Below are 23,110 nucleotides of genomic sequence, written 5' to 3' on the forward strand. Positions count from 1 at the left end.
TTCTTGGAAAGGCTTTCCAGGTATTCAAAAGGACTTTGATGTTGTGATCTAAGCAGTCTCTGCATTAGGGATCACCCCAAGCTCAATAACACTCTGGTTATTGCAGACTCATAGAGGTACTGCCTTGGTGGTGTTGGATAAAATCCAGAATTATATCTGTATTACCAGAGACTCTTGTTCTCTTCTCTTACTTTCTCCCAAACAAATGGAATCTCTCTGTGTGGTGGGCCACCTGGAGCCAGGGGTGGGGTGACATAAGAACCCCTGTGGCCACCGCCACTGGGACTTCACTGGGTGAGACCTGAAGCCAGCACAGCACTGAGTCTCGCCTAAGGCCCTTGTATCCACTATGTGACTACCGCCTATGTTCACTCAAGGGCCTGGGGGCCATACAGTCAGCAGATGGCGAAGGAAGACAGGCCTGTGACCTTCCCTTTAGGGTGGCAAGTTCCCCGTGGCCCCAGTGGGTCCAGAAATGCCATCCAAATGCCAGGGACTGGCATCAAAAACCTCTACCTGTTCTATTGTTCTGCTGCTGAGCTGGATTTCAAACCACGAGACTCTGCTTTAATCTTTATTTCCTTTCTTCTGTTAGCTTTGGGTTTCTTTTTTTTTTCTTCAGTTTTACTCTTCTTTTCCTAGTTCCTTAATTTGTAGATTATTTGAAGTCTTTTTTTTTTTTTTTTTTTTTTTTTTTTTTTTTTTGAGACAGAGTCTCACTCTGTTACCAGGCTGGAGTACAGTGGCACAATCTCAGCTCACTACAACCTCCGCTTCCCGGGTTCAAGCAATTCTCCTGCCTCAGCCTCCCAAGTAGCTGGGACTACCGGCATGTGCCACCACGCCCAGCTAATTTTTGTATTTTTAGTTGAGACAGGGTTTCACCATGTTGGCCAGGATAGTCTCGATCTCTTGACCTTGTGATCCACCCGCCTTGGCCTCCTGAAGTACTGGGATTACAGGCATGAGCCACCATGCCCGGCGAGATCTTTCTTAATATAAACATTTACACATAAATTTCCCTCTTGGCACTGCTTTAGCTGTATCCCGTTAGTTTTGGTATGTTGTGCTTTCATTTTTTCTTTCTTTTTTTTTTTTAGATGGAGTCTTACTCTGTCACTCAGGCTAGAGTACAGTGGCATGATCTTAGCTCACTGCAACCTCTGCCTCCCTGGTTCAAGTGATTCTCCTGCCTCAGCCTCCTGAGTAGCTGGGATTACAGGTGCCCATTACCACACCCAGCTAATTTTTATATTTTTAGTAGAGACAGGGTTTCACCATGTTGGCCAGGCTGGTCTCCAACTCCTTATCTCAAGTGATCTGCCCACCTTGGCCTCCCAAAGAGCTGGGATTACAGACGTGAGCCACCACTCCCAGCTTATTTGTTTCTAATTTTCTAATTTCTGTTGTGACTTCTTCTTTGACATATTGGTTAAGAGTGTATTGCTTAATTTCCACAAATTTGTGAATTTTCCTGTTTTCCTTCTGTTATTGATTTCTAACTTCATCCTGGTATAGTCAGAGAAACTACTTTGTATGTCTGTCTCTTAAATCTATTGGGACTTGTAGCCCAACATATGGTCTATCCTAAACAATGTCCAATGTGCACTTGAGAAGCATCTGTATGCTGTTGTTAGAAAGAGTGTTTTGTGTTTTTTTTTTTTTTTGAGACGGAGTCTTGCTCTGTCGCCCAGGCTGGAGTGCAGTGGCGTGATCTCGGCTCACTGCAAGCTCCACCTCCCAGGCCCACGCCATTCTCCTGCCTCAGCCTCCCAAGTAGCTGGGACCACAGGCGCCTGCCACCGCGCCCGGCTAATTTTTTGTATTTTTAATAGAGACGGGGTTTCATCGTGTTAGCCAGGATGGTCTTGATCTCCTGACTTTGTGATCCGCCTGTCTCAGCCTCCCAAAGTGCAAGACCCTGTCTCTTAAGAAACAACAAAACAAAACTGAGGCTTCAAGCATGATGATCATAGTTAAAGGGTTTATAAGAAACAGTTCCTCTCCTACCTATGTGTTTATTGTGTATCTGTTAGGCTGATGGTATCGATTTTTTGTTTTGTTGAGACAGCAGTGTCTTGCTATGTTGCATGATCATGGCTCACTGCAGCCTTGACCTCCTGGGCTCAAGGGATCCTCCCACCTCGGCCTCCCATGCCCAATTAATTATTTTTTGTAGAGACAGGGTCTCCCTATGTTGCCCAGGCTGGTCTCAAATTCTTGCGCTCAAATGATCCTCCCATCTTGGCCTCCCGAAGTGCTGGGATCACAGGTGTGAGCCAAAGCAACTGGCCTGGTATAGCATTTTAATGTAATCTTCCCCTTCAAACAATTTCTGTCCCGTATCAGTATTTGGCTTCATTATCCATTCAGCTGCTCACGCCAAAAAAAAGCTGGGAGTCATCCTTGATTTCTTTCCTTCCATCCCCCACGCTGACTCGATCAGCAAGTTCTCTTGGTTCTATGTCTACTGGATATTTGTCGTCTCTCAGTCCTATCCTTCACTTCTATACTCTGCCTTCTACTGCCAGATTCCCTGGCAAACTATTAACCTCTGCCAGTGGCAGGCACCAGCAGGGGACGAGACGGTGGGAGAAGGAAGCAGCAGCCACTGCTCTAGTCACTGTAGTGGTGGGAGTACACACCTGTGGTGGTCAGCAGTGCCCGAGTATGGCACCTCCTCAGCTACTGAAGACCTGGCCCCAGCCAAGCACCTCTGCTACCAGCGCCGGCAATGGCTACCACCCCTTTAACTTTTATGTTCGTCAGTACCCTCCATTCTCCCTTTTGCTCCTTCAGCCTCTACAACACTTTTGTAACCAATTTATCATACTATTACATATATTTTTTTGAGAAAGAGTTTTACTCTGTTGCCCAGGCTGAAGTGCAGTGGCACGATCTTGGCTCACTGTAACCGCCACCTCCTGGGTTCAAGTGATTCTCCTGTCTCAGCCTCCTGGTAAGCTGAGGTTACAGGTGCCCACCACCACACCCAGCTAATTCTTTGTATTTTTAGTAGAGACAGGGTTTCACCATGTTGGCCAGGCCAGTCTTGAACTCCTGTCCTCAAGTGATCCACCCACCTCAGCCTCCCAAAGTGCTGGGATTACAGGCATGAGCCACCGCACCTGGCCAATTCCCCATATTAAACACCCTTTTTTTTTTGAGACGGAGTCTTGCTTTGTTTCCCAGGCTGGAGTGCAGTGCCACGATTTTGGCTCACTGCAACCTCCACCTCCCAGGTTCAAGTGATTCTTCTGTCTCAGTCTCCTGAGTAGTTGGGACTATATGCATGTACCACCACGCCCAGCTAATTTTTGTATTATTAGTAGAGATGAGGTTTCACCATATTATTGGCCAGGCTGGTCTCGAACTCCTGACCACATGATCTGCCCGCCTCCGCCTCCCAAAGTTCTGGGATTACAGGCATGAGCCACCGTGCCAGGCTAAACACCCTTTGTTAGAAATAACTAGCATGGTTTCAGACTTCCTGACTGGAGCATGGCTGACACAACTCCAAAATATTTCCTGAATCTGTCCATCTCTACTACTGCCACCCCAATCATCTCTCACCCAGATTACTGCAACAGCTATGCTCCCTGAGACCACAACCAGACAGGTCTGGAGCCAGACAGCCTCAGGAAGGCAGCATTAACTGAAGAGAGACCCTTAGAAAAATTAAATTCCAGCAGAAAAATGATTCCCCTCGACTGCCAATCTTGGAGGATTGGGGTTTCATTTTATTTCACAAAATTTGTTTGCTTTAACTACTCTTCATTTAATGCCCATTACTAAGCAAAGTTCCTGTGTCTCTGCCTTATGCTCAGTCAGCCTTTTCTCTTTCATATTAAATAACAGAATAATCTGACAATATAATAGAGCATCTGATCTATAAAATTTTTACCCACTAACTTTACGAATGAAAAAAAAACAATTCCATCCCTCTCACAAAAAGGAAATCTTTTCAGCTTTCCTCCCAATCCAGGCTCCATGGGCTCTCAGAAATTCCAGTTCTTCTAACTCAAATCCCCACAGTGGTACAGACGCATTAACTCGCCAGGGACAGCAATCTGAGGCAGGCAGGTTCATTAAACAAACATGTTCTGTGCCCTCTGGCAGAGAGGGCAGCAGGGCATGCACTGGCCCTGAGCCAAGCTGTGGCATAGGCAAGGACATCAAGTAGCTGACAACGATCTGTCCATCTCAGCTGGGGCAGAGGGGCCAGCTCGGCCTTGAAACAGCAGCTTGGGAGCTGTCTCAGCTGAAGGTTAATGTCTCCATGTCTCCAGCTTGGGAGGTGGAGTTGGATGAAGGAGTGAATGCTTTCTTGCCTTCAGCAAGGGCTTTAAAATGCTGCAAGGAAAGAGGAGAGGGAACACTGAGTATTAGGGATAGGCTAGTTGCTATATTTTAGCAAGAATTAATTTCTTTAAAATGACCCCCCTTTATTTCCTTCCTGCTTCCATTCATGAGGCCATTGGTTCTCCTGAAAGAATGAGTATCCTCTGTAGATCCTCAGCTAACTTCATCTAAGGCCCACATCTCTTACTTCCCCCCACCCTTTTTTCCTCCACTTTCCCCTTGAAAACCCCATCCCTGCCACCTTTGTTCTCCTAATTATGGGAAAGGGCAAAGGTAACTGGGCAGAGACATCCTACATCGCCATAGGATGCAATCACAGCAGGCTCAGAACAGTAGAAACTGTAGTGATCCTCTCTACAGCTTAAGTCAACCCCTGATGCTTGGCTCACCTGGGAGTTCTTGAATTCTGAGTAGAGGGAAAACAGCAGATGGAGGGACTGAATCCGACTCTTGTAGACAGGGATGTCTAGAATGGCTGAAATGAAGAAGAACTTCCAGGAACAGAACCAAACAAACTCTGGGAATCAGGGGCACTTCTGTTTAGGATAGCCAAACCCCTGGCAGATGGGGTGTCACTATGACTTTGGGGGTTAAATACCCAGCAGGTAGTCACATAAGCCCAAACACCACCTTCGAGTGCTGCCAAAGAGCACAACGGGCTTAACGTGAAAGCTAAAACTCAAGATGCTATCTTCCCAGAGTAAACAAGCCTGTCCAAAAGCCTAGAGCGTCTCTAACCAGAGATGGGGACGAGGAAAGGAAGGAGGAACTCACCGCAGATCATGTCAATGTACTCTGCCAGGCTGCAATCAATCTCTGCTGTGGGCAGGCTTACCTGGAAGAGGCATGGGAAGGACCAAAGTCAAAAGGCTGGTGTCATGGTCCCAGAACCACTCTCTCTCTGAAGGAAAAAGAGCTTCTAGCATAAGACACATGTTATGGGCTGAAATGTGTTCCCCTAAAATTCAGATATTGAGTTCCTAACTCCCTGTATTTCAGAATGTGACTATACTTGGAGATAGCATCTTTAAAGAGATAATTACGTTAAAACAAGGTCATTAGGGTGGGCCTTAATCCAACATGACTAGTGTCCTTATAGGAAGAGGAAATCAGGACAGAGACACATAACAAAGGGAAGACCATGTGAAGACACAGACAGAAGATGGCCAAGGAGAGACCCCTCAGAAGAAACCACCCTTGGTGGAGCATGGCGGCTTCACGCCTGTAATACCAGCACTGTAGGAGGCTGAGGTGGGCAGATCGCCTGAGCCCAGGAGTTCGAGACCAGCCTGGGCAACATGGTGAAATTCCATCTCTACAAAAAAATTAGCAGGTGTGGTGCTGAGTATCTGTAGTCCCAGCTATTTGGGAGGCTGGGGTGGGAGGATCACTTGAGTCCAGCAGGTTGAGGCCGCAGTGAGCTGAGATTGAGCTACTGCACTCCAGCCTGGGCAAGAGTAACACCCAAAAAAAAAAAAAGAACGAAAGAATGAAGGAAGAAAGGAAGAAAAAAAGGAGGGAGGGAGGGAGGAAAGGAAGGAAGGAAAATCAACCATGCCAACAAATTGATCTTAGACAGTATACTACTGGACTATTAGCCTCCAGAACTATGAAATAATACATTTCCAATGTCTAAGCCACTCAGTCTGTGGTACTTTGTTATGGCAGCCTAGCAAAATAATACAAAATGCTACTTTTTCCCCCGATCAGTATGGAATTGGTCATACATTTTATAGGTAAAATACACTGCCATACTCTTTTCCTGTGGGAATCTGTGAAAAAGAAACTGATACCAAGTTATGGGCAAGTATTAACAGTGATATATGCATGACTTGGTGTTATAATGCCTAATGATCCCAGGACACCATATGAGCAGAGAAAATGGGCATGACATCTAACTCAGGTAACAGGCTCTGAATCTAAACAGAGAAACTAAAAAGTCACAGTGTGAACTTTTTAAACTACTGGTTTCTTAAAACTTCTTTTCTCTTTTTACAAAAAATGGAGTACATATAGTTCTGCAACTTGCTATGATTTGCTTTTTTCATTTAACAACATATCACTGTTATTTCTTCGTATTAGAGCAAAATAAGGTTAAATAATATTCCATTGCATGGTATTTCACTGAATGGCTGTACTGCAACCTAGCTATTCAATCCCCTAATCAGACACCTTCCCCTCAACTACAGCTTCAAAATGCTCTGAGGAAAGCGACTGTTTCCAAATTCTTTGTATTTACAATCAATTCCTCATATAAAAAAAAAGTCTGTCTTCATAGAGCTTACATTTTACTAAGAAAGAACAAACTAAACAAATAAAGTCTATGGTACCTTAGAAGATAAGTGTTATCAAGAAAAACCAGGGACAGAGGGCAGGGAATGCTGGGGAGCTGGTGCAGCAATTTAAACATGATGGCTAGGAAGGACCTGTTGGTCATCTTTGTTCAGTTTCCTTTTCTTTTTTGATACTTAAAAAAAATTTTTTTTGAGATAGAGTCTTGCTTTGTTGCCCAGACTGGGGTGCAGAAGCATGATCTCGGCTCTCTGAAACCTCCACCTCCCGGATTCAAGTGATTCTCCTGTCACAGCCTCCTGAGTAGCTGGGATTACAGATGTGCGCCACCATGCCCAGTTAAGTTTTTTGTGTTTTCAATAGAGATAGGATCTTACCATGTTGGCCAGGCTGGTCTCAAACTCCAGACCTCAGGTGATCCACCCGCCTCAGCCTCCCAAAGTATAGAGAAGTCTCCTATTGTTGCCCAGGCTGGTCCTGAACTCCTGGCCTCAAGTGATCGTCCCAGCTCAGCCCCTCAAAGTGCTGGGATGACAGGCTGGGATTACAGGTGTGAGCTACCATGCCTGGCCCAGTTTCCTTTTCTTATTAATATATAAGAGCTCTTTGCTTGGATAGTAATTTTTTCTATTACATACATACATAAAATATTTTTTCTCAGACTGCCACTGTCTTTTAACTTTGTTTATGGTATCTATTGGTATGTAGAACCTTTCATTTCTGAGTTTAAACTGTCACATTTTCTCCATCATGACTTTTTTTTTTTTTTTTGAGAAGGAGTCTCGCTCTGTCGCCCCAGGCTGCAGTGCAGTGGCCAGATCTCAGCTCACTGCAAGCTCCGCCTCCCGGGTTCACACCATTCTCCTGCCTCAGCCTCCTGAGTAGCTGGGATTACAGGCGCCCACCACCTCGCCGGGCTAGTTTTTTGTATTTTTTAGTAGAGACGGGTTTTCACCGTGTTAGCCAGGATGGTCTCGATCTCCTGACCTCATGATCCACCCGTCTCGGCCTCCCAAAGTGCTGGGATTACAGGCTTGAGCCACCGCGCCCGGCCCCATGACTTTTTTTTTTGACAGAATTTCGTTCTGTCATGAGGCTGGAGTGCAGTGGCATGACCTCGGCTCACTGCAACCTCTGCCTCACGGGTTCAAGCAATTCTCCTGGCTCAGCCCCCCGAGTAGCTGGGACTACAGGCATTCGCCACCACACGTGGCTAATTTTTGTATTTTTAGTAGAGATGAGGTTTACCATGTTGGCCAGGATGGTCTCGATCTCTTGACCTCGTGATCCACCCACCTCAGTCTCCCAAAGTGCTGGGATTACCGGAGTGAGCCACTGCGCCCGGCCTTTTTTGTTTGTTTTAACAGAGATGGATCTATGTTGCCCAGGCTGGTCTCAAACTCCTGGGCTCAAGCAATCCTATCTCAGCCTCCCACTCCATTACGACTTTTTCTTTTTTTTGAGATGGAGCCTCGCTCTATTACCCAGGCTGGAGTGCAGTGGTGCAATCTTGGCTCACTGCAACTTCCGTGCCTCTCTCTGCCCCCGGGTTCAAGTGATTCTCCTGCCTCAGCCTCCCGAGTAGCTGGGATTACAGGTGCCCGCCACCACCCCTGGCTAATTTTTGTATTTTTTTAGTAGAGACGGGGTTTCGCCATGTTGACCAGGCTGGTCCAAACTCGTGACCTCAGGTAATCCACCTGCCTTGGCCTCCCAAAGTGCTGGGATTACAGGAGTGAGCCATCACGTCTGGCCTAAGCCACCACGCCCGGCCTCAATATGACTTTTCTTTTACACTGAGAAACACCTAACCATCCTAATAGAATTAAATTTCCCTAAGTTATAAGACACTTGAATTTTTTAAAAAGAGAGAATTAAATTTCTCCTATATTTTATTTCATTTATTTTTTCAGTCATGCTCCTTCTGTATCTCCTATATTTTATTATATTACTTACATGGCTTTATTTTTACATTAACTCTTTTTTTCCCTTCTTTTATTTATTCATTTACTTATTATTATTTTTTTTTTTTTGGAGACAGGGTTTCCTTATGTTGCCCAGGCTGGTCCTGGGCTCAAGCAATCTTCACGCCTCAGCCTCCCAAAATGATAGAACTACAGGTATGAGCCACTGTGCCCGACCCACATTAACTTTTTAATTCATCTGAAATTCACATACATATATGGTTGAGGCAGAAACCTAATTTAATTTTTTTTCAAATAGTCAATTGTCTCACTATACCCTCATTCTATCACCAATCATTTAAAAAACTATCTTTCTTGGCTGGGCGCGGTGGCACACGCCTATAATTCCAGCACTTTGGGAGGCAGAAGTGGGTAGATCATGAGGTCAGCAGTTCAAGACCAGCCTGGCCTACATGGTGAAACACTTTCTCTGCTAAAAATACAAAAATTAGCCGGGCACAGTGGCAGGCGCCTGTAATCCCAGCTACTTGGGAGGCTGAGGCAGGAGAAGTACTTGAACCTGCACGAGGGCGAAGGATGCAGTGAGCCGAGATCGCACCACTGCACTCCAGCCTGGGCAGCAGAGTGAGACTGTGTCTAAAAAAAAAAATCTTTCTTTCTTATATATCAAATTGCAATATATACATGGGTTTCATGTGTTATCATTAAAAAGTTAATGAAATCTCAGCACTTTGGGAGGCCAAGGCAGGCGGATCACTTGAGCTCAGGAGTTCAAGACCAAGACCTGCCTGGTCAACATGGTGAAACCCTTTCTCTACTAAAAATACACAAATTAGCATGGTGGCATGGTGGTGAGCACCTGTAATCCCAGCTACTAGAAAGGTCGAGGCAGGAGAATCACTTGAATTGGGAGGTGGAGGCTGCAGTGAGCTGAGATCATGCCACTGCACTCCAGCCTGGGTGACAGAGTGAGACTCATCTCAAAACAAAGAAAGTTAATGATCTCTGGGCGGAGTGGCTCGTGCCTGTAATCCCAGCACTCTGGGAGGCTGAGGCAGGAGGATTGCTTGAGAACAGGAGTTTGAGAACAGCCTGGGCAACAAAGCAAGACCTCATCTCTACCAAAAATTTAAAAACTGGCTGAGTGTGGTGGTGCATGTCTGTGGTCCCAGCTGCTGGGAAGGCTGAGGTGGGAGGATCACTAGAGCCTAGGAGGTAGAGGCTGCAGTGAGCCATGATCATGCCACTGCACTGCAGCCTGGGAAGAGCAAGACCCTGTCTCCAAAAAAAAAAAGAAAGAAAAAAAAGAGAAAAAGTTGCCAATAGGCCAGGCACGGTGGCTCAAGCCAGCACTTTGGGAGGCCGAGACGGGTGGATCACGAGGTCAGGAGATCGAGACCATCCTGGCTAACACAGTGAAACCCCGTCTCTACTAAGAAATACAAAAAACTAGCTGGGCAAGGTGGCAGGCGCCTATAGTCCCAGCTACTCGGGAGGCTGAGGCAGGAGAATGGTGTAAACCCAGGAGGCGGAGCTTGCAGTGAGCTGAGATCCGGCCACTGCACTCCAGCCTGGGCGACAGAGCGAGACTCCGTCTCAAAAAAAAAAAAAGGTTGCCAATAATAATAATGGGGGAAGAGAAAAAACACTGGGCCCTAGAGTGAATACCATATTTTCTTATCTTACCTCCGGCTACCTTCCACTCACCTTGCCCAAAAGCTCTTCAAACTCTGGGGACCATTCCTGCATCAGTGTGTCAATGTCGGGCATGGGCCTAAAAGTATAAAGGTAAATATGAACAAGAAACACGAACTGATAACATCAGCAACCTCTGGATCAGCATATTCTAGGATGAAGGAGAGGTCTTCAATCTGGCACATCAGGAAGCCTTCAGGAGAACCTAGACTGGGCATACCAAAGGTACCCAGGCCTGGGGTTTGGAGGAGCTAGCTAAGTAATACTAGAGAAATTACAATCTTTATGTCTACAATCTCAGCTAGTAGTTGCCAGGATCCACAGGACCTCAGGTTGATCAAATATGTTCCCAGCCGCTGGGCCTCTTCTCAGGAGCAATAGTTCACAGGTGGTAAAGGTTACTATGTGTTACTGTTGTAAAGAATGTGGTATTTCTTACCTGGTGTAGTGCACAGTTGCAGGGGGCTTAGAATGGTGTAATTCAGAGATGCTCTCAATCCACGTGTCAATGGCTTTGGGATTCTTTTCTGCATCTTCCAGGCTTTTTACTTTCATATGTTGCTAGGAAAATAAGGAGAAAGCCTAGCTGATGGCACTGAAGTAGCTCTCTTGTTTTTACAGTGTCCTCATTATATCCGCTGTTGTTTCATATTCAGGCTTGCTGATGGCAGCCGCTGCCACATGAAACAGCAGTCAAATGAAGGGGACAGGAAACCCTGATAAAATCTGCTGAAGCCAGGCCAGGCATGGTGGCTCACACTTGTAATCCTAGCACTTTGGCTGTCTGAGGTGGGAGGATCACTTGAGACTAGGAGTTCAAGACCAGCCTGGACAACACAGTGAGACCTTGTCTGTACTAAAAATTTAAAAATTAGTCAGATGTGGTGGTGTATGCCTGTGGTCTCTGTTACTTTAGAGGCTGAGATGGGAGCATTGCTTGAGCCCAGGCGTTTGAGGTTGCAGTGAGCTATGATTGTGCCACTGCACTCCAGCCTGGGCAAGAGCGAGATCCTGTCTCAAAAAAAAAAAAAGCCGGGCACGGTGGCTCACGCCTGTAATCCCAGCACTTTGGGAGGCCAAGGCGGGTGGATTACGAGGTCAGGAGATCGACACCATCCTGGCTAACACGGTGAAACCCCGACTCTGCTAAAAATACAAAAAATTAGCCAGGCATGGAGGTGCGCGCCTGTAGTCCCAGCTACTTGGAGGCTGAGGCAGGAGAATGGTGTGAACCCTGGAGGCGGAGCTTGCAGTGAGCCAAGATCGCGCCACTGCACTCCAGCCTGGGCGACAAAGCAAGACTCCGTCTCAAAAAAAAAAAAGTCAAATGCAGTGGCTCACATCTGCAGTCCTAGCACTTTGGGAGGCTGAGGCAGGAGGATCACTTGAGATCAGCCTAGGCAACATAGGGAGAACTTTGCCTCTACAAAATAAAAATTGAAAAAAAAAAAGCAAAAAACCCTAGCCAGGCATGGTGGCACACACCTGTGGTCTGTCCCAGCTACTTGGGAGGCTGAAGTAGCAGGATTGCTTGGGCACAGGAGATCGAGGCTACAGTGAGCCACAATCACACCACTGCACTCCAGCCTGGGTGACAGAGCGAGACCCTGTCTCAAAAAAAATAATAATTTGCTGGAGCCATGGAAAGGGGACAGGTCAAAATGGCAGGACTGACCATAATGAAATACTATTTAGGGCCGGGGGCGGTGGCTCAAGCCTGTAATCCCAGCACTTTGGGAGGCCTAGACGGGCGGATCACGAGGTCAGGAGATTGAGACCATCCTGGCTAACACGGTGAAACCCCGTCTCTACTAAAAAATACAAAAAACTAGCCGGGCGAGGTGGTGGGCACCTGTAGTCCCAGCTACTCGGGAGGCTGAGGCAGGAGAATGGCGTAAACCCGGGAGGCGGAGCTTGCAGTGAGCTGAGATCCGGCCACTGCACTCTAGCCCGGATGACAGAGCGAGACTCTTGTCTCAAAAAAAAAAAAAGAAATACTATTTAGGCGGGGCTCATGCCTATAACCCCAGCACTTTGGTGGCTCATGCCTATAATCCCAGCACCCGAGGTGGGTGGATTACCTGAGGTCGGGAGTTCGAGACCAGCCTGACCAACATGGAGAAACCCTGTCCCTACTAAAAATACAAAATTAGCTGGGCATGGTGGTGCATGTCTGTAATCCCAGCTACTCAAGGCAGGAGAATTGCTTGAACCCAGGAGGCAGAGGTTGTGGCGAGCCAAGATTGCGCCACTGCACTCCAGCCTAGGCAACAAGAGTGAAACTGTCTCAAAAAGAAATAAAATTAAAAAAAACCATTTCACACCTACTAGGATGGTTAGAATAAAAAATACAAACAAAAAGTATTGGTGAGGATGTAGAGAAACTGGAACTCTCATTCACTGCTGGTGGGAATGTAAAATGGTACAGCCACTTTGGAAAACAGTTTGGTAGTTTTTCAAATGGCTAAACATAGAGTTTCCATATGGCCCAGCAATTCTACTCCTATGTATATACCCAACAGATAACAATATATACCCACACAAAAACTTGTATACAAATATTCAAAGCACTATTATTAATAAGAGTGGAAAGAACTAGAGAATGAATAAAGAAAATCTGGTAAATCCACACAGTGTATATTATTCAGCCGTAATAAAGGAATGAAGTCATTACCAGGGTCTAGGAGGAAGTGGGAGAATGAGGAGTGAATATTAATGAGTATGAAGTTTCTTTTTGAGGTGATGAAATATTCTAAATTAGGTAGTGGTGACGGCTATAAAACTGTGATTATATTAAAATACGTTGTACAATTTAAAAGGCTAAACTTGCTGGTATATAAATTATATATAAATAAAGCTGTCATTTAAAAAATAGGGCTGGCCAAAAGCGATCGCCATCTCTTTTGATAGGCAGTAAGTCAATTGTGTGAGTGCCAGCAAGGCCTCCTCCGCTCTTGGCCCTCTCCAGCTGGGGCCTATACTAAGCTAGTATCTTACCGTGATGTTGTGCTGCTTAGAATTCTCTGTTAACCAGAGTGAGAGCACCGTAGGGTCTGACTGCTTTGTAGAAGGTTCATCCAATACCAACAGGCCAAGGTTATCAGGCTTTCCATCAGGACGTGGGACCTGGTTAAGAAAAAGGTAAGAAAGCAGAAAGGAACATGTTTCCAGTAAGTTAAAGAGGAAGAACTCTTCTGGTTCATCATTATTACTAGTATTAAAAGCATGCTTATCCTGCTGTACTTAATACCATCCAGAAAAAAATATATGATCCATAGCAGCTTAAATATAAACCTGTTGTCATAGATAATTAGGAAGCAAATACATGACAAACTGTTAATGTATAATGAGATATGCAGTATTTACTTAAGAGCAATGAGTGTAAACTGGAGTTGAGAGCAAGGTTAAGAACTCCAACGAAATGAACATGACTAGCCAACGCTAGTCAAAGAAATTAGGGAAATTGTTAAGAGTAACAGGGGCATCAGAAGAAACACTTAAGGAGTCATTTTCAGTATGTACTGACTATACCTTTAAGAATGCATCAATATCCCCGACAGCTGGGATAAAATCAGGAATGAAAGGCTTCAGTTTGTGGTCCAGGTCAATCAACTGAGGTGTATACCTAGGAGATATTGCCAAGGGAAGGTGGAGACAGTCAGAGAAAATTACTTTACTATTCAGGCTAAAAAAAATCTACGGAGAATGGCCCTGTTTCAGACTAGAAGTAGGAAAGGTTTGGGGCAAGGTAGGGATAGTGGGGTATGGTGGGAGGTCCTAGTACTCACCTACTGATGTACTGGAAGAGTTCCTTAATCTCAGCAGAAACTGGCAAATGCTCATAATCTGCAGGGTCATAGGCCCTGGGAAAAGGAAAATAGTTTGTTCAAGGTGGCCAGAGAAGAGCAGAGGTGGCAGGGTCCTGGGTGCTGCTGTGTTACTGACTACAGGGACATGATCCTAAACCTAGCTTCTGCCTCTCCAATATCTGCCTTTCCTGGTGGCTTGCAAGGCAACTTTAAGGTTGATCATACTTAACTCTCAATTATCTCTGACTCTGAAGGACAGAGGTACAGAAAATCCAAAATATAATATTTTTTGATGTTAAAATGTAGCATAAATGGTTCACCCTTTTTTAAATGAAAGGATGACAAGAAAAGGTACAACAAGAGATTTTAGGGCTGGGCATGGTGGCTCACACCTGTAATCCCAACACTTTGGGAGGCCAACGTGGGCGGGATCACCTGAGGTCAGGAGTTCAAGACCAGCCTGGCCAACATTGTTGAAATCCTATCTACTGAAAATACAAAAATTAGCCAGGTGTGGTTGCACACACCTGTAGTCCCAGCTACTCAGGAGGCTGAGGCAGGAGAATCGCTTGAACCTGGGAGGCAGAGGTTGCGGTGAGTCAAGATAGTACCACTGCACTCCAGCCTGGATAACAGAGCAAGACTCTGTCTCAAAAAAAAAAAAAAGAGATTTAAATACCTGACATGAAAATAGTTTGCACCAAGAAAAAAAGAAATTTTTATACAAGTGTTTTTAGCAGCATTATTTTATTTATTTATTTAATTTATTTATTTTTGAGACAGGGTCTCACTCTGTTGACCAGGTTGCAGTGCAGTAGCCCAATCATAGCTCATTGCAGTCTCAAACTCCTGGGCTCAAGTGATTCTCCTGCCTCAGCCTCCTGAGCAGCTGGGACTATAGGCACACACCAGCACGCTAGGCTAATTTTTAAAAAATTTTTGGGCAGCCAGGCGCGGTGGCTCATGCCTGTAATCCCAGCACTTTGGGAGGCTGAAGTGGGCAGATCACGAGGTCAGGAGATCGAGACCATCCTGGCTATCATGGTGAAACCCCGTCTCTACTAAAAATACAAAAAAGTTAGCTAGACATGGTGGTGGTTGCCTGTAGTTCCAGCACTTGGGAGGCTGAGGCAGGAGAATGCAGGAACCTGGGAGGCAGAGCTTGCAGTGAGCCGAGATCACACCACTGCACTCCAGCCTGGGTGACAGAGCAAGACTCCATCTCAAAAAAAAAAAAAAAAAAAAAATTTTGTAGAGACGAGGTCTTGCTATGTTGCCCAGGTTGGTCTTGAACTCTTGGCCTTAAGCAATCCTCCCACCTCAGCCTCCCAAAGTACTGAGATTACAGGCTTCAGCCACCATGCCTGGCCACCACCTTTTAGATTTACTCAGCAAAATCTCATGTAATCCCCAAGCCCACAAATGTTTCAGATAGTACAAGTGATACTATAGGACTGGATGAGGTAGTGGAGTCAGAAAGGGAGGAAAACTCATTATTATGTTGGGTTTCTGAGACATCTGAAAATCCTAAATACAGGAGATCAAAAGAGATGCTGGAATTTCACTTCTAACTGACGTCCTCCCACTCCAGTGTTTTGAAGGAGGTATTCTGAAGAACACCCAACTCGGCTTGGGTGTTCTTTCCTCACCCTTCCAGAGGGGCTCCATGCTCTTCATCATCATCATCAGAATCAGAATCAGTTTCAGATGAATCATCATCATCGTCGTCATCATCATTTTCACTAAAGCCCCGCTGAGGTGTCAACTGTGAGGTCTTCTTCTTCTCCTGAGATAGGGCAGGGCAGGCATAGAAAGCTTCAAGTAAAAAAATCAAACGTACCTATACCCAGTTCTCTATTGCTCTAACCAATACCCCAACCACCTGGCACCTAATCACCAGAAAGAGAAGGGAGCACTTCCCAGAAGGGGCCTGAGAGCCTCCTTCTGCCGCTGCTCAGCTACAAATGGGGACTCCACTTGCTAGAACCATATTCCATTTCTCTACTTGAGGCTGGGGTATAAATTCCATCTAATTTTATCTACTGTACATATTACTCAGATCTTCAGGGCTCTGCATACACTTTAGACAGCTTCGGCCCAAAAAGCTATGGACTTTCAAAGAAGAGGATGGCAACTCTAGTTATTTTGGAAGAAAATCGGGGAAGATGAAGTGGGAATAGAAACTTTAGGGGTCTTAATACTCACAAAGACCATAGAGAGGAAATCTAGTACTTAATTTGCAAGACTGCCCAGCGTAAGCTGCTTGAAACTATCAAAAGAAGAAAGTTCAAAATTAACCTTGTGCCCATCTAACCAGCAGTTCCAGAGACTATGGACTTTCCATTTTTGTTCAGTGATATTTCTCTTCATGGAGTATCTGACCTATCCGTATTTCCCTTCCCTTACCCCATAAATTACATACAATGACTACACATTCTCTCTCAAGACAAGCAGCTCTTCTGTCCTTGGCATTATAACCTACCTTTCTGTGCTTCTGGCTTTCTCTGTACCATCCCACCCTCTCAAGTCCGTGAGAAGGGGTCTGGTGGCACTTGAGACTTTCAGGGGCAGGTGGAACAGGGTCCATGTCTTTGCCTCTGTGGCCTGGAGCCTGTGGCATGCCCTCCCTTAGGACCTGAAGGATGACCAATTGGCCCCCTTTAAAAGTAGGTTTTCAAAACTTGGTTTCTATATACCACATGTCTTATACTGAGGTTAACATGTTTGATTCCAGTTGTTTAAAATTAATTTTTTTTTATGGTAAAGCAGCTTTGGCACACAAAATTGTGACACGTTACAGGACACCAAAAACTGTTTTTGGTCACATTTTTCTCTAAGAATAACAAATTTATTATACATAGATAAAAGTATATTCTAATTAAGCTGTAATATGCATGGCAGATAATGAAACACAGTTGCAGAATTTATTCAGTGACTATGCCTTATTAGTATATGATTGATAAGAACTTTCTAGAGCATTCTTTCTCAATTCAAGATTTGCCAAAATTATCCTTAGTCACATAGGAAGCAGTTTTGGCACAGGGAACTTTTAAAAATATTGTCAGCCCAGCAGTTTGGCACAGGGAACTTTTAAAAATATTGTCACGCCTATAATCCCAGCACTTTGGGAGGCCAAAGCGGGTGGATCACATGGTCAGGAGTTTGAGACCAGCCTGACCAACATGGTGAAACCCCCGTCTCTACTAAAAATACAAAAATTAGCCAGGCATGGTGGCACACGCCTGTAATCCCAGCTACTCAGGAAGCTGAGGCAGGACAATCGCTTGAACCGGGAGGTGCAGGTTGCAGTGAGCTGAGATCGTGCCACTACACTCCAGCTTGGGCAACAGAGCGAGATGACTCTGTATCAAAACAAAACAAAACAAATCATTAAAATGCAGCCATCAGGCCAGGTGCAGTGGCTCACACCTGTAGTCTCAGCACTTTGGGAGGCTGAGGTGGGTGGATCACCTAAGGTCAGGAGTTCAAGACCAATATGGCCAACATGGTGAAACCCCATCTCTACTAAAAATAAAAAAATTAGCCAGGCAAGTTGGTGCAGGCCTGTGGTCCCAGCTATTCAGGAGGCTGAGGCATGAGAATCACTTGAACCCAAGAGGCAGAGGTTGCAGTGAGCCAAGATCATTGCACTCCAGCCTGGGTGAAAGAGCGAGACTCCATCTCAAAAACAAAAACAAAAACAAAAAAAAAACAGGCCGGGCACAGTGGCTCATGCCTGTAATCCCAGCACTTTGGGAGGCCGAGGCGGGTGGATTGCCTGAGGTCAGGAGTTCAAGACCAGCCTGACCAACATGGTGAAATCCTGTCTCTACTAAAAATACAAAAATGAGTCAGGCGTGGTGAACCTGTAATCCCAGCCACTCAGGAGGTTGAGGCAGGAGAAACACTTGAACCTGGGAAGCAGAGATTGCAGTGAGCCGAGCAACAAGAGTGAAACTCCGTCTCAAAACAAAACAAAACAAAACAACATAACCTTTGGATAATGTGCTAAGGCTAAACATAAATGGTTGTTTTTTGTTTTTTTTTCGAGATGGAGTTTCGCTCTTATCGCCCAGCCTGGAGTGCAGTGGCACGATCTTGGCTCACAGAAACCTCCGCCTCCCGAGTTCAAGTGATTCTCCCACCTCAGCCTCCCGAGCAGTAGGACTGTAATCCTACAGTCCTACTACTTACAGGCTGTAAGCACCCATCACCACGCCCAGCTAATTTTTTGTATTTTTAGCAGAGACGGGGTTTCGCCATGTTGGGCAGGCTGGTCTCAAACTCCTGACCTCAGGTGATCCGCCCGCCTCGGCCTCCCAAAGTGCTGGGATTACAGGAGTGAGCCACCGCGCCCAGCCAACACAAATAGTTTTTAAGAAATTGCATGTACAACTCTAAGGTCCTACATGTTTCTAGAGAGATGGGCATCTTGCCATCTTTCTTTCAGAAGCAGGGTGCTTCTCTAGGTTCACAGAATAACAGCAGCCAATATCTGGGTCTTAAGACCTCAAAATTAAAATCTCTTTCACAAAATACTGACAGTATCACAAGTATTGATAATGAAAAAATGCCTAGACTAATAATTTCAAACTCACTTTAGCATAAAATTACCTGGACTGCTTCCTAAAAAATATAAATTCCCAGGCTTTTACTTTTGAGATTCTGGGGTGGGACCGGGAATCTGTATATTTTATTTTATTTATTTATTTATTTATTTTTTTTTGAGACAGAGTTTCGCTCTTGTTGCGCAGGCTGGAGTGCAATAGCACGATCTCAGCTCACCACAACCTCCACCTCCTGAGTTCAAGTGATTCTACTGCCTCAGCCCCTCAAGCAGCTGGGATTACAGGCATGCGCCACCACATCTGGCTAACTTTGTATTTTTAGTAGAGACGGGGTTTCTCCATGTTGGCCAGGCTGGTCTCGAACTCCCGACCTCAGGTGATCCACCCGCCTCGGCCTCCCAAAGTGCTGGGATTACATGTGTGAGCCACTGCACCCAGCCGGGAATCTGTATATTTAAAAATAAGTACCTCAGTTGAGTTTTATGATCAAGAAAGTTTGTGAAACACTGGCCTACATTACATGAAATTCCTCACCAAAGTCAATTGTAATAGTAGGCTTTATTCCTGAAGAAGGGTCAAAATCTCAAGGTTCTTTGTAACTGATTTTCCTCCATGAGCTCAAAGGTCCCCAACAACTGAAGGTGAGTGTTCAAGAAATGTTTAGCATTAAACTGGTGTAATCTCTAACTACTAAACACCCAAAGCAGAAATTCTACAAGAAGCTGTGAGTATTACTGTACCTTGTTATTTTCCTCTTCATACTCATCACTGCTGTTATCAGCCATAGCCTTGTTAGGAAGATGGGCAGAATGAGGAAGTCCTTAGAAAAAAAAGTTTTTCCTTTAGATTATTGTTAAAATGATTTTTAAAGACAAATATTTTTTAGTTTGTAGCATTTTATGCTCTAACCATTTTATAAAACAAAGTTTATTGGCACATCTAGCTAAAAAGACAGGAGACGGAATTCTAGTCATGGCTCTGCCAATTCAATTCAAGATATATTTACTAAATATTACTATGCTTAAGGCATCGGGTTAGATATTATACTAATCAAATTATCGGCCATTACATAAATAATATAAACTCTGGCCAGAGGCAGTGGCTCATGCCTATAATCCCAACACTTTGGGAAGGGGAGGCAGGAGGATCACTTGAGCCCAAGAGTTTGAGCCTAGCCTGAAAAATATGGCAAGATCCCATTTACAAAAAAAGAAGAAAAAAAAATTAGCTGGGTGTGATGGTGTGCGCCTGTGGTCCCAGTTACTTGGGAGGCTAAAGCAGGTCTGCTTAAACGCAGGAGTTTCAGGAGTTTGAGGCTGTGGTAAGCAGTGTTCAGTGTTCATGCCACTGCACTCCAGCCTGGGCAACAGAGTGAGAGCCTGTCTCAAAAAAAAAAAGACAAAGAAAAAAATACACACTCTGCCCTTAGTTTACACTAATAAAGCACAGAGTGTGGCCGGGCGCGGTGGCTCACGCCTGTAATCCCAGCACCCTGGGAGGCCGAGGCGGGTGGATCACAAGGTCAGGAGATCGAGACCATCCTGGCTAACGCGGTGAAACCCCGTCTCTATAAAAAAAAAATACAAAAAATTAGCCGGGCGCGGTGACGGGCGCCTGTAGTCCCAGCTACTCAGGAGGCTGAGGCAGGAGAATGGCGTGAACCCGGGAGGCGGAGCTTGCAGTGAGCTGAGATCCAGCCACTGCACTCCAGCCTGGGCGACAGAGCAAGACTCCGTCTCAAAAATAAAAATTAAAATTAAAAAAAGTAGGTCTCCTTCCTCACTGTTATTCTCCTTAACAGAAACAATCTGCTTCCATCAGTGTGCACTTACCACATTTGGAATGTGTTTACTCATTTGTCATCTGCCTCCCATGATTACAACATCGGGATGGCAAGGACATTGTGTCATTTAACACTATTTACCCAAGTGCCAGGCATAAGGCTGGCACACAGTAGGCATTTTTAAATGCTTGCTGGCCAGGCACGATGGCTCACACCTGTAATCCCAGCACTTTGGGAGTTACAGGTGGAAGGACTGCTTGAAGCTAGGAGTTCAAGATCAGCCTTGGTAACACAGCAAGACCTCGTCTCTATAAAATTAAGGAAAAAAAAGTTTGTTGAATAAATAAATAGTGTTCAGCCCGTTAAAAACCTTCCACTGTGATTTTGGTTGGGGTTGCAGTCTAAGGGGAGGTTATGAAGCATCTTCAAAGCTGGGAAAAACATGTTAAAAAAAAAAAAAACAGAACAGTGAATTCCTGGCAGACAGTGAGCAAAGCAGTAATATGAAGTAAATGGTGACAGGGCTGAATTGGGGGAAGATCCTGTAATTTGGAAGGCTATGATTTCTCCCCCTTAACTAGTTAGAAAACAAACAATGGCAAGGGAAGTAACTTGACTCTGAAAGTCAACATTTGCTATTATAAAATAAGAACTTCTTGAAGACAACTGTGAATCCATCCTGCTCTTTGAGTACCATTTCTCTTCTTTCCTCTCTTACCTTGGTGTCTTGGGGTTGGAGTATAAATACTTGCAACCTCTTCAGAGTCGTTAATCTCTAGACGTTCATCATATGTCTGGTTTTCAACAACCTTGGTCTAAGCAAAAGGAGACATGATTACATAGTTCCTATCATGGGACATCAAGCACTCTGCCAGGAGGTATATTCCAAACCAGCATTGGCTCCTCTTCCTTACTCAAGAAACTAGTTTTTCATAAAACCGTCACCCCATCCAAACTTTCCTTAAGGTTTCCTGGCCCTCAGTCAAGCAGTTAAGTCATTCTGTTGCAGCCCTTATTTAGGAACTGCTGGCAGGCTGGCTGAGGAACGAGGGAATCGTGGAGGGAAAGAAAGCCAACTTCTGCAGCTTCCCAAAGCTGTACCATCACGCGCGACGGCAGAACACTATTCGTCGTATGTGGATGGCCAAGGCTGTTGAGGTTTCTCAGGGGAGGCTGTAGAGGTTCTAGAAAGAGTTCTGTCTCTGGAGCCACCTCTGGGGTGGGGTAGGGTGGGGTGGGAGAGTCCCGGAAGAGAAGGGAAACTCCAGTCTCTCGGTCCCATCCAATAATCAGAAAAGCATCACCCCCAGTTTCACCCTTATCTTGCAGATAGGATCCCACCTAAGTTTCTTGGTGAATAAAGGAAGCAGGACGGTTAGTGGTGAGCTGACGAAGGAACAGTTACCACGGAGATGGGAAGAGATAACCGGGAATGAAGTAAAGGGGAGTCCACTTGAGCCTCTCTAGAAAAACAGTTCCCTTTTTGCTGGGGTGAGTACTAATTACCTGTAGCCCTTCTGAATCCGTCTCCTCTATAATGGAAAGAACCCCAGCCTAGGGCTGGGGTCCCACTCCAGTCTCAAAGCCAGGCCACTTTACGATTCCACGCCAAGCAACCAGCCTGTTGTCAGTCGCTAAGCAAAAAGATAAATTTTAAAATTCGCGAGACTTGCTTCCACTCTCGTGAGACTTCCTGCACGTTACGCCTCACCCGCGAAGGCTCTCTGCGCAGGAAGAAGATCAAGGGGCCACGGATAAAGCCTCTCTGGGCGGCCAAGTCGCCTGTTTGTCTATGGTTTCAGTAAATGCGTCTGTTACGGCATCTAGCGGCTGCGGGTGGCAACGCCGGTTGATAAATTTCGGGCTGGTATAGAGTTAGCCCTCCAATCTGGAAACAGGGTGTGCATTTGTTCCCCTAGGACAACAATCTCTGGGGTTGCAGTTCCTCCCAGATCAGTCTTACAGGAATGTAGACACATTCTCCAGGGGAAATTCCGCAGCACTCTGTACGTCCTTTTCTAGCACTATATTACACTGTAGTCTTTCTCCTCCACAGGGTGCCATGGCATGGGACATACTTACAGTAATAAATTATTCCTTGTGTATCTGAGGTTCAGATTTTACTCTGTGTCCTTTCTTATTTGCTAAAGAAGACTGTGAACTTATTTAAAGCAGGATCTGTGTCTAATTAATTTTTAAACTTTGTAACACCAGTACATTGCAGAAATTAGACACTAACAATGCTCATCGGGTGGATGAATCGAGGAATGAGTGAATGGAGACGTAAGGAACAAGTATTTTCAAACTGTGGACATAATTAATTTGGGAAGTCAGGGAGAGAGAAACAAAATATTGGAGGCCGGGTGTGGTGGCTTATGCCTGTAATCCCAGCACTTCAGGAGGCAGAGGCGGGAGGATTGCTTGAGTTCAGGAGTTTAAGACCAGCTGGAGCAACATAGCGTGAACCGCCCCTCTCCACTCTATTAAAAATAAAAATTAAAAATTAAAAAAAATTAGCCAGGTGTGGTGGCACACGCCTGTAGTGCTAGCCACTCAGGAGGCTGAAGCAGGAGGATTGCTTGAGCCAGGGAGGCAGAGGTTGCAGTGAACCGAGATTGGACCACTGCATTCACTCCAGCCTGGGCAACAGATTGAGACCCCATCTCAAATATAAAT

The 23,110-nt window shown here is 45.3% G+C and overlaps 1 protein-coding gene across 5 annotated transcripts; it reads right to left on the minus strand.

The window, feature by feature from the left end:
* Nucleotides 1-3,719: 3,719 nt before the first annotated feature.
* IFT46 (intraflagellar transport 46) lies at nt 3,720-22,227 on the minus strand. Of its 5 annotated transcripts, none has more exons than XM_023208391.2 (13): nt 21,941-22,227; nt 21,153-21,249; nt 19,392-19,471; nt 16,566-16,718; nt 15,733-15,869; nt 14,063-14,137; nt 13,806-13,899; nt 13,272-13,400; nt 10,714-10,835; nt 10,287-10,353; nt 5,137-5,197; nt 4,752-4,879; nt 3,720-4,353 (listed from the first exon to the last, which is right to left on the minus strand). In XM_023208391.2, exons 3-13 carry the CDS (start codon nt 19,434-19,436, stop codon nt 4,258-4,260), a joined length of 1,107 nt encoding a protein of 368 aa, XP_023064159.2. In that variant the 5' UTR covers nt 19,437-19,471; nt 21,153-21,249; nt 21,941-22,227; the 3' UTR covers nt 3,720-4,257. The 5 variants fall into 5 exon arrangements, with proteins under 5 accessions (XP_023064159.2, XP_023064161.2, XP_023064162.2 ...); XM_023208393.2 differs by lacking the exon at nt 16,566-16,718 and adding an exon at nt 16,289-16,352 and having other exon boundaries at nt 15,733-15,898; nt 21,941-22,178; XM_023208392.2 differs by having other exon boundaries at nt 3,724-4,353; nt 4,752-4,837.
* Between the last annotated feature and the right edge of the window lie 883 nt (nt 22,228-23,110).

The sequence above is a fragment of the Piliocolobus tephrosceles genome, chromosome 13, assembly GCF_002776525.5.
Source record: "Piliocolobus tephrosceles isolate RC106 chromosome 13, ASM277652v3, whole genome shotgun sequence".
NCBI lineage: Eukaryota > Metazoa > Chordata > Mammalia > Primates > Cercopithecidae > Piliocolobus > Piliocolobus tephrosceles.